This window comes from Curcuma longa, chromosome 8, assembly GCF_044706935.1.
Source record: "Curcuma longa cultivar G26 ecotype Majalengka, Jawa Barat chromosome 8, ITB_CL_G26_1.1, whole genome shotgun sequence".
NCBI lineage: Eukaryota > Viridiplantae > Streptophyta > Magnoliopsida > Zingiberales > Zingiberaceae > Curcuma > Curcuma longa.
This window is the reverse complement of record NC_133868.1, coordinates 8,628,023-8,643,887: the sequence shown is the minus strand read 5'-3', so window position 1 is coordinate 8,643,887 and position 15,865 is coordinate 8,628,023. Positions and strand designations below refer to the sequence as shown.

At 35.9% G+C, this 15,865-nt stretch overlaps 2 protein-coding genes across 2 annotated transcripts; one reads left to right on the top strand and one right to left on the bottom strand.

Moving 5' to 3' along the window:
* On the bottom strand, positions 1 to 6,359 carry LOC141833410 (putative proline transporter 2). The gene is made up of 8 exons (XM_074720840.1): positions 6,236 to 6,359; positions 5,874 to 6,154; positions 4,484 to 4,708; positions 4,180 to 4,274; positions 3,798 to 3,987; positions 1,986 to 2,110; positions 839 to 1,054; positions 1 to 530 (listed from the first exon to the last, which is right to left on the bottom strand). The coding sequence occupies exons 1-8, from the start codon at positions 6,340 to 6,342 to the stop codon at positions 150 to 152; spliced, it is 1,620 nt and encodes a 539-aa protein (XP_074576941.1). The 5' UTR covers positions 6,343 to 6,359; the 3' UTR covers positions 1 to 149.
* A 2,334-nt stretch (positions 6,360 to 8,693) lies between these two features.
* LOC141833595 (ATP-dependent zinc metalloprotease FTSH 7, chloroplastic-like) lies at positions 8,694 to 14,946 on the top strand. Its single transcript, XM_074721072.1, has 13 exons — positions 8,694 to 9,793; positions 10,382 to 10,447; positions 10,522 to 10,656; positions 10,750 to 10,815; positions 10,905 to 11,090; positions 11,186 to 11,272; positions 11,364 to 11,477; positions 11,588 to 11,712; positions 11,791 to 11,899; positions 12,697 to 12,822; positions 12,897 to 13,217; positions 13,299 to 13,422; positions 14,431 to 14,946. Exons 1-13 carry the CDS (start codon positions 8,825 to 8,827, stop codon positions 14,553 to 14,555), a joined length of 2,553 nt encoding a protein of 850 aa, XP_074577173.1. The 5' UTR covers positions 8,694 to 8,824; the 3' UTR covers positions 14,556 to 14,946.
* Positions 14,947 to 15,865: the final 919 nt, after the last annotated feature.

Genomic DNA, 15,865 nt, shown 5'->3' with positions numbered 1-15,865 from the left:
TCAATTATGCAACATAAGATTTATCGAGCAAATGGCCATCATCATCTGTTATTTTATTCTTACATGACCTACTCGGGCTGATCTAGTAAGGAACTCAAATACAACTTGTACAGTTGATGAATCAAGTGATACAAAGTCCCAAGTAAAACTCAGAGATCTGCAAAGAGATGATATGTTTTGGAATCAAGAGCAATGAACCTTAGAGCTGCAATTGCCGCAGCTATGGCTAAGCCACTAAACACAACGACGTTTAGCCAATGCCAAGTCTTTTGAGGGGTGGAAAGTTTGTTCTTCTTGATCTTCAAGTACATGTGGTTTGCAAGAACGAATGTGAGTGGGTATGTGCTCAGAGCGCCAGTGAGGCTCATGAAGTCTCCGATAAAAGGAAGCAGAGCAGCCACTAAAGTGCTTACAGTGAGGTAGCCCCCTCTCACCAGGACTCGAAAAGAAAGGTTGTAGAAGGAGAAGGCATTCCCTTTCCCTCTTCCATACTTTGTGTCCAAGAACTCGTACATCGGGCTTGCAAATATCTGACAAAAACTCTCAGTTAGCAGCTGCCAAGTAGAAAAGGAAGGATCTAAACCATAAATTCAGTTATGAAAATGTCATGAATTATTTGAGTTTGCAAATTAATGATGGTTGAGGTAACCAGAACAAAGGAGTAATCAGTCAATCTATATTATCATTATCAAGATGCCATTAACAGACATCTAGATTATTCGTTAACATTTAGAGAACTCCTTAACAGTGATCAATAGCGAAATGTTTTTCCTTAAAGAAGTATTAAATGTAAGTGATCTAAAGAATAAGAGAACATAATTAAGTTTGAGGGAAGTACATGCAAGGCAATAACTGTCTGAAGAAAGGCTGCAATGTTTGCAATTGCCTTCAACCAACTTGGGCCGTTGACACTATTTAGTAGATATGTCGATGTAGAGGATCCATAAGCCCAGTAGCCCATGAAAACAACAGCATATAGTGGCAAGCCACCTACTACAAACTGAAACCAAAGAGCTTTCTCCATATTTCTGATGACAGGAGGTCTTATTGTTGCCTGATATAAATATCAGAATCAGTGAGAAAAGTAGTTCCAAAGCATACATTATGGGATGCATGGACATGCACGTTACAGCAATGCGAAACATAAGCATGAGAGAATTCTACCTCTGAAAATAAGGCTAACATTTTTATGAAGAATAACCCCAACAAATTGTGTAAGAGAAATTCTAGAACAGCAAATGAATCAAGGTTAAGTAGTGTTATTTATTGTCATTGAATTCACAGGAAAAGCTGTGAACGCCTACAAATCTTTGTCATTGCCATCCTCATAGGAAACATGTGTTGAAAGAATTGCCAGAACAACAACAACAACAGGTCATGAGTGCTGATTGGGGTTGGCTACATAAAATTTATTCCATCATTGAGTTAGTCCTTCTGTTATATTTGCACAACACTCCGCTTTGTTTGTTTCAACTCATCAAATCAGAAGAAAGAACTGTAGAACCAAATATGTGAATTAAAAGTAATAAAAATACGTGGAACACATGAAGCAAGGCCAAAATGCACCAATGAAACTTGCATCATATCATCATTAGGTTGTTAGGTTGTGTTAGCCCCAATTATTTGAGACAAATATATATAACCCCCTTCATTCATGTATTCGTTAAGTGTTGCCAACTAGCCATCCTTAGCCCTCTTGTTTTCTTCAACAAGAATTTGGCCGAAACATACGCTCAACACAACTATGATTTTCCAATCCAGCAAATATCCCAGAAGGTTTTTCAATAAAGCAACATCCTCAACAATATTAAAAGAAATGATCTGCTTAGTTCTAAACAACAAGGTGGGCAAGAGTATTATGTTTCAGCAATTTTCAGCTTCAGCCACTCAGACTTTCGTGATGAGAAATACATGAAACTTTGACTCCAAATATGTATACTGCTACCTGTTCTTAATGCAGGAGGTCTACAACTCGAATCACTCACCTGAATCTCTGGAAGCATGCCTGTGTTGTAAGCAAAAACAAGACTGGCAGCACTACCAATAAAACTGAAAATCTTGTTGGTATGTGATCCTGGAATGTTGTAATCTCGAGCAGGAGAATTAATTCCTGTTATGAGAAAATATATGAATAATCAATAAACTATACCTTTAGACAGTTTATTTTGACACAAATTGCCGGTGCAGAATAGAAGCAGAATATATACTTGAAATGCGTAAGGTTATAAACAGAAAATATGAACTGTACAAGAAATTGTATGGATTATAGCTCTCCTCTCCTTTAAACTTTATGAAACTGTGCATGAATGGCAAAAGGAGAAAAAGTGAAAAAAAAGTATATCACTGCGTAGGTGCTTTTTCGATCTGATTCTTTTATCAAATACAAAGGATGACATAAATATATATCAAGCGCATCAAACTTCAATCATTAGGTATCAAATAACTACTTATATTCATTGCATAGGATAATAACGAAGAACCCTAAGAATGCATGAAGTCGTCATTTTTTTGTTTTCATTGCACTTTGTTGGAATCAGTATTTCATTCTAGGAAAAAATAATTATTTGGTTAAAAGACGAATGGCAATTCCTCTTTCAAAAATAAATTCATTTCATACAATAATAATGAAAATTGTCCATGAATGTTTGCAGTCATAATTTTTTTTGTTTACTTACACTTTCTTGGAATAGTATTTCATGCTAGAAAATATTTTCCTAGTAAAAAGGTAATCTGCATGCATTTTCACTATCCAGAGATAATGAATTCTTGGTGATCAACACTATGCTTTCTGCAAAAAGAAGCATAAAAAGGAGACTAAAAAATTTTAAGAGTTTGCAAAAAAAAGGTTCTAAATCTTTTGATCCTCAGCAAACTATCATCTACTACTGATATATGTCCTAAATTACTATTGGTAGTCTTTGAGCATGGTCATACTATCTTAATCTAATTTTCTCCTTGTATCCTCCAATTGGGCTAAATCTAATGTTCTCAGACAGTATTTTTTTAAAATTTAATATTTCTCCAAACCTTTTTTTTTCCTTTTCTTATCTCTTGTATACTGACTTTTGAATATGCAGTTTTCTAACTTTTACAACACAAACAATCTTTTCTTGTATCATGACAACAAAGTATCTCCAGACCAAGTTAAATGCAAAACTATTCCCATTCAGGACATTCAGGGACAGGAGTCACAAGGTCAAACCTCTCCCAATAGAGTCATTATATGAATGCAAATTTCTGACCTTTGGTCAAAAGGCATTCAGATTTAACTCACTTACCACTAAGGCCAAGCAATTGTTGGTAACCCAAAAAGAATGGTTGACAGTATTAAAACCTCAAAAAACCATATTAGCCAAAGGGGCACGTGAGAGTAGTGACTCCAATAGCTCATTTCCATTATAACCAGTCAAACTCATTTTTCAATAATCATCATCAACCCATGCCAATCCAACTATTTGGAATTAGCTACGTGGATATGAGCCTTTGTTGAACTCTATAAATGGCTATAAATATTATTTAGTTGATGTGGAATAAGAGATTAAAAAATTCACATCATGAGTAACTCAATAGATCACAGGCTACGATGTTTGCAATTGCGTCATAAACTATAACTCCTAATTATCGACAAATATTCTTGGTGCTTTTTGCAATCCTCCCTTCTGTTCACATCCAAGTAATATACAAATGTAATTCTTGAGAATATTTTCTTTATTTCAATGTAGAAGGAGACCTAGATAGATTTAAGATAATAGAGGCAGTTAATGGAAGCTTGAACAGGTCAAGGTAGATAGCAGTACCATCCCTAAGAGAAAGCACAAAAGCAACAATGATATAAATGAAGCTCAAGAATGTTGAAAAGCCCAGCCAAACTCCAAGAGCTGATAAATGTGGTATGCCAAAGGCAAAAAATGCACAAACCAACCCAGCTATGGCTATACAGTAGGGTAGCTTCAAAACACCATCATCCCTATAAAGCACGTAAGTAGCCTGCAGAATGAATAAAGGAGGTCAAAACAAGGAGGTATGCAAAAGACCAGTACTCAAATAAAATAGGAAGTCGTGTTTCTAAAGAATCTAATATCTAAACCCTTAACATGAATCATAGAAAATACTGGATAAATTATTATACCATAATGATTTTTAACACTGTGATCAACAAGATCAAGGTAAACATCTCACCTTTAAAGCTTGCCCAGCCAGAATGATGTATCCAATGTTGATCATGAAAAGGTTAACATATTGCAACGCCCATGTAAGATAATAAGTTTTCCTACCTGCCATATGCCGCCCAAAAAAAGAGATCAAACTAAACTTCAGGAAATTTACACCACCATCCGAGCAAAAAGTACAAGTTATATAACTTGCATACAGAAATAGATAGGACACTCCACCACAATTTCTACACCAAAAACTGAATCATGGAAGTAATTGTGGTAACTTTTAGAAACAACACAAAAAGAATGCAAAAGGTTATTGTGATTACCGTATATATAACCAGAAAGATCTCTGTATCTAATATGACGCTTTCCACCAACCTCATGGAGACGGGCAACAAGAATATTAGCATAGAGGGACATTGCAGCTGCTAAAAGTAAACCAGTTGCACCAGCTACCCAACCTAATGAAACCATTATTGATCCAGAATAACCTAAGACGTAAGCACTATTTATTCCTGTCGTGAGCACAAATGCAACTTGGTACCAAGGATCTGAAATCCAGCATAGATGCAAAAGAAGAACGTTAGTTGTAACAATAAAGAAAGAATAGCATAATGTTGGAGAATAAATTTGCAATCAACCTTGCATTTACTGACTGCAACACACTGCACAAATGATACTCTTGCAACTTGGAACAACATTATGAGAACATAAAGTTAGAATAACAGAAAGGTGTCTACTTCCCTTGGTTTTTTTAGGTGCAGTGAAATTCCATCTCCATGCTCTTGTTTCAGAACAGGATCTCACTAAGAAACGGGAACTCCAATACCATTATTTCTTCTGTTTCCAGTTATTGGATGTAGTAATTTAAAGACACCAAGTTTCTCAAACTTTTTGAATTCTCTTTTGTGCATCATTCATTTCTGGAGCCTATTAGATTTATTTTACTTACTTCAAATTTCATCCTTCAACAATTAAAAAAAGTCAGTTTGTCCTTTCCACAGATATGTTGATCGGGGTTGCCTTCTCATGTTATGCTTCTCTTACTACTTTCATCTCTTTTTGTCTGTTTGTCTTTAAAAGAAGGCCTTGACAACATCAGGAGAGAAACTGAGGATGAATCTCCAACATATTAACCGCATCACAAGTATTAAGTTGTCTAGTTAGCTAATTGTTTATTTATTTATCAAAAGATCAAGGATTCAAATTTCACCAAGGCAAAGAAAAATTGAAATCAAGTTCAGCTGCAGGGTTCTGATACATGACGCAACCATCTAATGCTTTTCTTTCTAATACATGATGTGAGCTATTGAGGTTGTAGATGGAGTTACTTATAAAGTTATATCTGCTTTTAGAATCGTTGATCTTGATTAATTAAATCTATGGCAGACTGCTGAGATGTGCTGATAACGTTGAGATACGAGGGTGTTTGTTTCTAGCATGAAGTCTTGTGTTATTCTTTCCTGAGATATTGACTCTTAATGATGAAGAAGAATGAAGGATACAATTTAGGGTAACTTCATCATACCATTACCACAAATAAGAAACACAGAAACAGGAAAACGGAATGTAAAACACAAACGATTTGCAAGGTATCACCAAATCAGAAATGCGACAAATTTAAAAAAAAAAAAAGCAATGGCATGAAAGAAACAACACGACCAAGTCCATCCTGCGGATTACAAGATCGAACAAGTGTAAAAGGTGATCATTTACCGGTGCTAATCTGATGCGCCGTCTCGTCCGACACATCGATCCTTGTCTGGCCGTCATGCCGGCCGTTCTCCTCGTCGCCGGCACCAACCATCATCGCCTGTTTTCCGACTCCTCTCTGCTGCCTCCCAGTAGAAGCGGGGTTCCTGGTCGTCCTTCGTCCACACAAAAATGGGACGAGGCCGTGGCGGCGGAGATAAAGAATGCGGGCGTGGGATCCACAACCAATCTCGAATCCTTTAATACCGGTCCCCCACCGCGCGAAAACAAAGAAAGGAGCAAACCTTCCAAATCAAAGAGAATAAAAAAAACCCTAGAAAGGAAAGCGAAATGGAGGAAGCAAAAACAGGCGGAACCAAAGTTACATGCATTGGCGGATAGTTTGGCGGTGTGAGACGACGAGGTCGAATTGGACACGGAGTCGTGAGAAAAAAGAGCGGCGGAGCGGAGATCTCGCCATCTCCACCGGCATCGGGTGGTGACGACGCAGGCCACTGTTGCATTATACAGTAAGCAGAGGAAATCGGAAGCGGCGGCCAGCACGCAGCGCGGCTTCGGTGGAAAAGTTAGGAAACGATTAATTAGGATAATTTTTTATTAAAATGCCTCTAAAATTTAATTAATTTTAAAATGTCCCTTCACATTATTTTTTAAAAGATAAATATTGATAACGATGATGTGACTAAGATACGGATAGATTCCGTTGTCGAATGATACTGCGTTTAGTCCACATAAATTATGCTTTTCTTTTTGAGTTAATTTATTTACGAGCTTATTCGTTTCCCTATCAATGATTGTAATGTTAGAAAAAGAATGTTGACTGTGTAATAACAGCCGCTGAAAGATTATCCATACATGCTAATATTATTTTTTTTACTTTTAAAAAAGTAAAAATTGACTGGATTCGCTTTTGTGACAAAACTTAGGTTCCGCTTTTGTGACAAAATATTTATTTAAAAAGATTGTAAAAGAATTTGTTTTCTTTGTTAGGTGCCCACTGCCCATAGACATACTATTTTTCTTCTTTTTTTCACATAATTTACTTGAGGTTAACCTCAAGCCTAGTTCAACCATGCCAACCTCGGGCCAATTGGGTTTATATATTTTTTTTAAAAATAATATAAGAATATATTTAGTTTAAATTATTATATATAATTTTGAATATGATTATCTGTTCATCACATAACTAAAATTATGAAATATAAAATATAATATAATATTATTTGATTCAATTTATTTATTTTAAAAAATAAAACATAATTAATTTAATATTTACTATATTATTTTTTATTTAATTTATTTTTAAAATAAATTAAATTAAAGTAATAATATTAATATTAATAATGATAATAATTTGATAATATATAAAAATAAATAAATATGTTTTATTTGAATTTTTTAAAATTTAAAATAGATTTATATATTTTTAATAAAAAAAATTTATTAAAATAATTATTTTAATAAAATATTTCATTAAATTAATACATATAATTCATTAATTTTATTTTTTTTTTAAATTTAAAATAAATGTATATATATTTTAATAAAGTAATTCGTTAAAATAATTATTTTAATAAAATAATTTATTAAATTAATAAATATAATTCATTAATTTTATTTTTTAATTTAAAATTAATTTTTATATATTTTAATAAAATAGTTTATTAAAATAATTATTTTAATAAATAATTTATTAAATTAATAAATATAATTTATTAATTTTATTTTTAAAATTTAAAATAAATTATCTCTTTTAAATTTATAAGTATTTAAATTAAAATTTATTGAACTAATTAATTCAATTTTAATTAGGTTTTAGGTATATTTCAATTAATTAGGTTTTAAAATTGGAGAATAATCATGAATAAAAATTTCGTTAATCTTAAGAATCATAGAAAACCTATGCTGTCAAAGTAATTATGTTCATGAATTATAACTCATTTATTGATATAACGATGATGCTATATTATTTGAGAATTAATCATACCTGAATCAAATAACGTTTAATAATCTTCAATAGATAACCAAAATTATTAAATTATTAACTATACTCTCCAACCAAACCTCCCCTAAATGTTTCCAAAAAAACAGTATATATTTTATGATTTTTTTATAAGAAATTTATTTTTTTTAAATCAAACATTTTCTTTATTTTATATATTTTGAGTATGTGGGTCGGGCCGGATCATTGACTTACCTGTTTTTGAAGTACGTGAGCCGGATTAGGCCGGGCCTCGCCGACGCAGGCTTCGATTGTCAATAAATGGTTGGTATGAGTTGCCGTGAGTGGGTTGATGGATAATAATAATAATAAAAATGAGATTAGCACGTGCCTCCTTTAGGTAATTAAAATTAAACTCGAGGTGGTAATAGTAATACTAATACGAGTCATGTAATGTTGTGAGTCAAAACATGCGACTCCAACACGATCAAATCTTAAACAGATTGAAACGTAACTAAAATGATATGTTTAACCTATTAAATTCAGATTGAAGCTCATGTCTGATCCTTAATTGGGCTTATGAAATCCCTCATTTCGCAGTAACCATTAACCAAGCAAATATCTCTTGAGTTGACCGCCTTCTTCTACACGTGGACTCACCCGAATTGTGAGTTTCTTCTCTTCATATTTATATTCCATGTCCCCCATAATTGGTAAAACACAATTTACAGTCACTTTCGGGACCCATGCATCTCGCCAATGATCTCCCTGCAATGCTTGGGTTAAGATTCACACTCGTCGATAAAGCATGTGTCTAATATTTGTTATCCCCCCGACGCCGATGGATATGCACCGCCGCATGGCCCACATCCGCCTCCGCTCTCATCGTCGATCAAATGAAAATAAAAACCTCATTTTTTCCCCCTCCTGGAAATAACGCAATCTGTTCTTACTTTGCTAGGGTTTCGTAATCTGTACAATTCCAGTCTTTTCCTGCTCGATTGATCGACAGATGGCTGCTGCCGCGGCGATCGAGTCCTTGGCTCCCCGCGGTCTTTACTATCCCAAATTCGGTAAGCAGACCGTACCCAGGGAATTGCGCAACCGGTCGATCGTCCTCGCTTGCCTATCGCGGGAGCTCGCAGTGGTGGCGGATACCGGTCGATTTGGCCGGAGGAGCCGCTTCCGTGGTCACGCTTTTTCTTCCCTATCTCATGGAAGCATGGGCTGGGCGTTGGGAGAGGGGCTGGATGCGTTGGGCGTTCTCCTGACGCGTCGGAGGAGAGGTGCGGCTTTCGGCGTCCGAGCTAGCAGTTCTGCTGAGCAGGGTAACGGCTCGAACGCCAGCTCCAGCGATAGCAACGCAGAGAGTTCGCAGGGCAGTAGCCAAGGTGTCAAGAAGGTCGCTTCCCATTCCTCACCTTCGACATCTCAGTCATCTTCTTCTTCGGCGTCTTCATCTTCGTCTTCGTCTTCGTCTTCTTCACCCCGCCGAGAGAACAAGTGGAAGAACCGCTGGTTGAAGGGCGGCAGATGGCAGTGGAAGCCAATCATACCTGCTCAAGAGATTAGCGCCCTTCTCTTTCAGCTGGGCATCGTCATGTTCGCCATGCGGTTACTGCGGCCCGGGATTCCTCTTCCTGGATCAGAGCCTAGGCCCCCTACTACGTATGTAAGCGTGCCCTTCAGCGATTTCATGAGCAAGATAAATAATGACCAGGTGCAGAAAGTCGAGGTGGATGGTGTGCACATATTGTTCCGGTTGCGACAGGATCCTGCGAGCACGGAGGCCGATGTTGGAAGGGAGAATCGAGCACTGGAGGCAGAAGCTCTTATCAGGAGCATGGCCCCGACAAAGAAAATAGTATACACCACCACTCGCCCGGCTGATATAAAGACTCCCTATGAGAAGATGCTGGAGAACCAAGTTGAGTTTGGCTCACCAGATAAGCGCAATGGGAGTTTCCTAAACTCTGTGATGGTAAGCATTTAAGTTTCTGAATCTCACTTGATGTATGAGGCATGTGAAAAAATGCAAATTTACACTGTTAGGAATGAGTTCTTAGCTACATTATTAGGGTTGAGTTCTTAGTCGATCTCTTTGCATAAGATTGTGTTCTATGTATGCCACCTTATCATGAGCACATCTACATATCAAAAGTATTTATCATCTCTTGAACTAAATTTGAAGCATTCATATTTGCATGTCCTCAATGAATATACAAGCAAAATCAATTTTAGTTAGTTACTGAATTATCTGCTTTCAATATGTGTTTCAATATAGAACACCACCATCAAAGTGCTTGTGTCTCTTTAGATTCTAAAGTTCCAATGACCATTTACATAAAAAGAAATGACTGAATCCATGTGCTCCACACGGTTCCTTCACTTTTTGTAACTCAGAGAAAAGAGAATAGGATGGCCTGAAGTACTTTGAATTTATGAATAAAATCATTAGCCATATTGTCTACTCAATATCTGCAAATTATGCTAAAAAAAACACAGTGACAGTGAATTTAGGAATTTATTGACGGTAAAGTTCCTGATAAAAGAACTGTTTTTTCTGCAGATTTCTCTCTTCTACATTGCTTTGCTGGTGGGTGCTTTTAATAACTTTAAACTAAGCTTTTCCCAGGTATGTGCTGGTTCACTGTATTTTAATCGAATTGATCACCCTTGAACTTATCTGATGCTAATTTTCCTCTTCAGCCTACAGCTGGCCAGTTGAGAAACAGGAAGGCATCAAATTCAGGTAGTGCTAAAACACCTGAACATACTGACGCAGTCACTTTTGCTGATGTAGCTGGTGTTGATGAAGCAAAGGAGGAGCTGGAAGAAATTGTGGTATGCCAAAAGTGGGCAAAGTGTTCTTTTTTGGTTGTTCATGGTTACAGCAGGATCTAATAATAAAATATTTTTCTGCTTGCCCATTGCTAGGAATTTCTTAGAAACCCAGACAGATATATACGCCTAGGAGCACGGCCACCTCGAGGAGTCTTATTGGTGAGTGGCAATTGAAGTTATTGTAATGAATTTTATTTTTAAAAAATATTTTTCATCACTAAAATTATATATTGAGGGACTTTTTACAGGTAGGTCTGCCTGGAACAGGCAAGACACTGTTGGCAAAAGCTGTAGCTGGAGAAGCTGAAGTACCCTTCATAAGTTGTTCAGCTAGTGAATTTGTAGAATTATATGTTGGTATGGGAGCTTCTCGAGTGAGAGATCTCTTTGCCCGGGCAAAGAAAGAAGCACCATCAATAATTTTTATTGATGAGGTGATAAAAAATTATTTGTTGCACTTTCAATCAGCATCTAGTGTTTACAAAGTATGTAGAGCAATAAATGCTAATATTATTTTTTGCTCATGCAGATAGATGCTGTTGCAAAAAGCCGTGATGGTCGATATCGCATAGTCAGCAATGATGAACGAGAGCAAACTCTCAATCAGCTACTTACTGTAGGGCAATTAGAGCTGGCTGTTCTTGCTAATCATTTACTGCTATAAACTTTTTCTTATATTTTTTTGTTCTTCCTCTTTGTTTTTCTAGGAAATGGATGGGTTTGATAGCAACTCTGCTGTTATTGTCCTTGGCGCAACAAATAGAGCAGATGTGCTGGATCCTGCACTTCGCCGACCTGGCAGATTTGATCGGGTAGTTATGGTTAGTATGCCTGCCTTTAAATGTGATATTGATATCTAATAACCAAGTTAGTTTTGTACAATTGTATTGCAATTGAAATATGGATATCATTTCTCTGTTTTTCATTGTAGGTGGAAACTCCTGATAGGCTTGGAAGGGAGTCCATTTTAAAGGTTCATGTCAGCAAAAAGGAACTTCCTTTAGGCGATGATGTAGATCTTAGTGAAATTGCATCCATGACAACTGGTTTCACTGGGTATTGTAATTTGAGTTCATTTATCTGGAATGACTTATCTACTTCACTGTTAACGTTTGGGCACTAAACACTCTGCAGAGCAGACCTAGCAAATTTGGTGAATGAAGCTGCTCTATTAGCTGGAAGACTAAGTAAAATTGTTGTTGAAAAGATTGATTTTATCCTTGCAGTTGAACGTTCAATAGCTGTATGTTCTATTCTATTTTCTATTTCAAATTGATCAAACTTGTCTTATGCTCTCTGTCTCTTTATTCTAGTCAGCCTATCCCTGTGACAAATATCTTACTCTTGTTCTGGTGGACACTGAATGATGCATTTTATCTTCTGCATGTTTCACAGAATATTTCCTCATGCTTGGAAATTCTCCTGCTTTTATTATTCAAGAATTTGATTTTCTATATGTATCTTAACCTTTAAGCTGTATAAAATTTTTTAAATTATTTTCTTATCCTTTAGGTAATCTATTAACTTATTAGCAGATTACTTCTGACCAGAATTGTCTTGTCAAATGACAACCCATAAATCATTCTCTCACGTAAGAATCTGCCTTAAAGTGGGAGCTCTTAATAAGTTTTCTTCAGAAGAAATATCAGCATGATGTTCCTGCACTTAATTACATAATAATGTTGGTCTTTTGACATTCTACCTCTCCATTACAATCCACCACTTATATTTTTAAATTTTCAAAGGATTTCTTTGGAATGTGCAAATGGAACCAACTGTATGTCAGCTGGTTTGTTGTCAATATCCAGAGAATGGAATCGCTTGGTTATTTTTTTCATCCATTTGTATGGCTTCTTGAAAACAGGAGTATGATTATGTTATCTCTATTCACAATCTGCTGGACTTGAAACATCAACTAAAAATCATTAACATAAAATGGGTTCTTACTCCTTGGTGCATGTTTGGATGTTAAGATTTTGTCAACTTATGAGCATCTTCTATACATGCTGCTTAACGGCCAAATTTTTTTTTTGACCTCAGGGCATAGAGAAGAAACGTACCAAGTTGCAAGGAGGAGAGAAAGCAGTTGTTGCCCGGCATGAAGCTGGCCATGCAGTTGTGGGAACCGCCGTTGCAAAACTTCTTCCTGGGCAACCATGTGTGGAGGTTGGGGTTTTAGATGTTCTATTATTGAATTCTGGTGGCTCTAATGTGAACTCTAATTACTCTACTTCTTTTAGAAACTGAGCATATTGCCTAGGTCAGGGGGTGCATTGGGCTTCACATATATCCCTCCTACAACTGAGGACAGATATTTGCTTTTCATTGATGAATTGCGAGGCCGCTTGGTCACTCTTCTTGGTGGGCGTGCTGCAGAAGAAGTTGTCTACTCAGGTCGTGTGTCGACTGGAGCCCTGGATGACATTAGACGTGCTACAGATATGGCTTACAAGGCTATAGCTGAATATGGACTTAATCAGAACATTGGTCCAGTATCATTGGCAACATTATCTAACGGTGGCCTAGATGATTCTGGAGTTGGTCCTTGGGGAAGAGATCAGGTTATTTATTTATTTATCTCACTCTTTTAAATATTCATTTGGGCTGTAAATTGGCTAGAATTAACTGGGATTCAATTTTAGGGTCATCTTGTTGACCTTGTGCAACGAGAGGTAAAATCATTCCTGCAGTCAGCTCTTGAAGTTGCTCTTTCTGTGGTACGAGCCAATCCAACTGTGGTAGAGGGTCTTGGTGCTTACCTGGAAGGTTTCTCATGCTTACCTTAATACTTTTTTAACTTTTGGAATCTGCTAAGTTTACTAGCTCCAATTATCTGGGTTTGAGGTGATTTTGCTTTCTTTTTTCATGAAACATATACAATGGTCTAATCTGGCATTGATAATTTATCCCCTTGAATAAGCATATAAAATGACGTTCACCATGGCCTTCTGATTTTCTAGGTGGCTAATTGATATCTTCCTTGAGATAAATTAGAAGATAGCATCTCCCTTGAGCAGATTTTTTTTTTTTGTTTAAATTTGGCAGGAATTATAGTTTATCTTAAATTTGTTATACAAGCTAGTAAAGCATTATGAACATATGATAATCTCTTACCATCCACAAGCAGTTGTGGAGACTATGATTTTCTATACCAGTGGGGGAATTAAAGATCCTACAATTGAATTTGATCCATAAACCTAAGAAACAGTGAGAATTCTTAATTTCTCTCAATTTGATAAATTGATGTCGCTTCATCATTATTTAGACTTACTCCGGCAAGTTGCTACTTTTTTTTTTATTTTTTTTTTCATCTACGCAAAATCAGAATGCCAAAGCAAACAAGCAATTTGACAGATACTTGAATTATTAGTTCTCATGAATGATTGAAGTCAGAAAGGGATTCAAACTTCAAGTCATAAACAAAATGATCTAGCTGGAAGCACAAATATCTTGTGCTGATTTAGTATGATAGAAACAATTACGTATAAATTCCCTCCTTTTTCTGTAAACCATGAGGGTTTAATAATCATCCCCCGGTATCCGATATTCCCCTTTTATTTTTCCTATAAACCATTTTAAGGATTTGTCACTTATGCCTTTTAACATAAAAAATGTATGTGTTTTCCCCTTCTTGATGGTATTCATAATATCATATGACCTTTCAGTTTTATTTGCTAACCTTGATGGATGCTAGTAAGGTGTAGCCTGTAATTGTCACAAGTAAAACAAATCTTATCTTCTAATTTTCTGTTTGTTTCCGGCTTTACTGAACAGAAAAGGAGAAGGTGGAAGGAGAAGAGCTGCAGGCATGGTTGAAATTAGTTGTTGCCCCTGCAGAACTGACCATGTTCATACAAGGAAGGTCTGGAAATGTTCTCCAGCTGGAGTCGGGCTCCTGACACTATTGAAAATTTTCTCAAGAATCAAAAATATCCGAATCTCTTCCAGTCAAAGTGACACCCACTCGTCAACAAAGAGAGATTATTTATTTACCATACAACCGGCAACATTTTCATCTATACCTCTTTATTCACACTGAGTTGCTCATAAACAGTTTGAGATATCCAAATAATTTCCCCAGTTAGATAGTCTTTACTATCCATGCCTTTATAGCTTCAATCCTTGTTATTGAATTATGCCTAAATCTTTGTCAAGTTATAAGATTAAGATTAGGTCATGTGTACATTATATCCTCGGAAATAGGTTTGCTGGATATTTCTAACTGCGCATTACGGTTGACTTTATTCTTCTTCTCATTGGTTATCATCATAGACATTTTATTTATGATCTGTATGAAATTGTGCAATTCATGGTTTAGGCTGTTTGCAAGTGCAAGCCATGGTACACGAGATGACAGTGCTCTTTAACTGTGAAGAAATAGTTGTGCTAGATTCTTGAAAGATGCAGAAATTTGTTGCATCAGATAACATTTTAGATATTAAAAAAAGGAAAATCTTGGCGATTTTTGGCTGATCATGGATTGGTCGATAGATATTGTTGCTAAAAGGTTGTTGATTAGTCAACACTTACTCATGGATTAGTTTGGGGTTAAACAGTTTAATTGCCTTGCTTTTTTACCTGTTTGAAGGCATTCTCCATATTCCCTTGAAGTCAACATCGTAACTGTATTAATGTCTAAAAATTGTATCGGTTGGTTCGATCGATAGAATTATTAAAAAAGTCATTGTGTTAAAGTGGTTCATAATCTAGTTGTAGCTCTCCAAAGATGCCAACTTTTTTTTCTCCCTCTCTTTGTTGCATGTTGATACCGAGTCAGATTTCAGTAGGTAGGCTACCAACCTAGTAAGGGTCTTGGATGTTTACTGATTGCCATTTGCATATGAACTTGTTCTGTATGCGTATATTCATGTTTTATCATGAGCCCCACTGTATTTCTTGTTGCTTCTCGTTCATTCAGTGACAAATTGTGTTCCTAATTTTCTTACCTCACGAAGTTTTAACTCGTTGTGATGTTTTATGATACCAGATCCTTATACATGACATTAATTACTTGTGTTAAAGACATTTAACTTCATTCCTATGTCTAATTAAAGAACTGTTTAGAAAACAATTTGCTCCATAAATTCTTGGGCGGGTGGGATGGTCTCTTCACTCTTGTCCAATGGTCTTAATCATCTTTAATTATGATCTACACCAACTTTTTATTTTGCAAAAGGAAAAAAAAACAAGAAAAAGATAAAGATAAATG